This window comes from Parathielavia appendiculata (genome assembly GCF_033297405.1).
Source record: "Parathielavia appendiculata strain CBS 731.68 unplaced genomic scaffold N657scaffold_27, whole genome shotgun sequence".
Lineage (NCBI taxonomy): Eukaryota > Fungi > Ascomycota > Sordariomycetes > Sordariales > Chaetomiaceae > Parathielavia > Parathielavia appendiculata.
Genome location: NW_026944246.1, coordinates 98,549 through 99,670, shown reverse-complemented (window position 1 = coordinate 99,670; position 1,122 = coordinate 98,549). Strand labels below are relative to the sequence as shown.

The following is a 1,122-nucleotide window of genomic DNA, read 5'->3' as shown; positions in this document are numbered from 1 at the left end:
GTACTGCTTTGCTGCCCCTTTTGCCGTTTCCTCCAAGTCCACCAAGGCTCGCCCCGCTCGTCGTTCGGTCCGGGCGCGGTTCCTCCAGTATGTGTAAATGCGACGCAATTGTGTGAGGTCGGTTGTCCACCACCTCTTGGCGTATGGCGATGGCCTTGCTTTCGGGGTCAAGGCTTGGACCGCCTCTAGGACCGCCGACATCAGTCGATCCGTCTGCTGCTGCACGGTGCCCCCAGACGGGGTGGCATCCAGTACCCCTGCAATCCTGGTGTTTATTTTCTTCCAAGGTGCATTCTTGAGGAGAAGTCGGTCCCGTTGATTCGGCACCGGGACCAAGGTAACGCTATACAGTCACTAGCGAAATCGGCTTCCGGTTTTCCCTCTGTTTTCAATTGTCCGGAAGCCTGTTTTTGGGCCTCTTGGCGCTTACACTGTGCCTGTTCCCACCGTCAAATGCCCTGCAAAGTCTAACACAGTGCTTCACTGCCTGCTGACCTGAGCCAGGAGCAAGAAGAGCAGGCAAGCCGCCTCTCCGCCTAGTAACAATGGTTTGCGCTTAGTCTTATTACTGGTTTACTATAACTTTGGGATAGTAGCAGCGGAAGAGATAGAATTAATTGACGCGTTATTCATTACAATAATTAAGACTATCACACTACTGATTGTTCGTTCTCCTTTCGCCATGCCTCTAGAGTTGACAGCGTAGACACGGTGTACGGATGATCGACGCCTAATACCTGTTGCCGGAGATCAAAGCAAGTTTGTAGTAGGCCAAGGGCATCTTCGTGGCGACCCATGTCCTTCCAAATGAAGGCGAGATTGTTCATACCGATCAGAGTATCGGGGTGCCGTTGACCTAGCTTCTTCGAACACAGTTCAAGTGCTTTGGCTTGTAGTACCTCCGCCTCCTCCCACCGGCCCTGGTTCCAAAGCGTCGACGCCAGATTGGCCATGCTGCTCAGCGTATTGGGATGATCGGCCCCGAGCTTCGTCTTGCGAGTCTCCATCACCTGCACAAACAGCTTCTCGGCCTCCACCCACCGGCCCTGGTTGCTGTACGTCGACGCCAGGTTGGCCATGCTGCTCAGTGTCGAGGGATGATCGGCCCCGAGCTTCGTCTTG

General features: G+C 54.5%; 1 protein-coding gene across 1 annotated transcript; it reads right to left on the bottom strand.

Annotated features, from left to right (window-relative positions):
- Window positions 1-650: 650 nt before the first annotated feature.
- On the bottom strand, window positions 651-1,079 carry N657DRAFT_581698 (kinesin light chain; the record flags this gene model as incomplete). Its single annotated transcript, XM_062789558.1, has 1 exon — window positions 651-1,079. One exon carries the CDS (start codon window positions 1,077-1,079, stop codon window positions 651-653), a length of 429 nt encoding a protein of 142 aa, XP_062643167.1.
- Window positions 1,080-1,122: the final 43 nt, after the last annotated feature.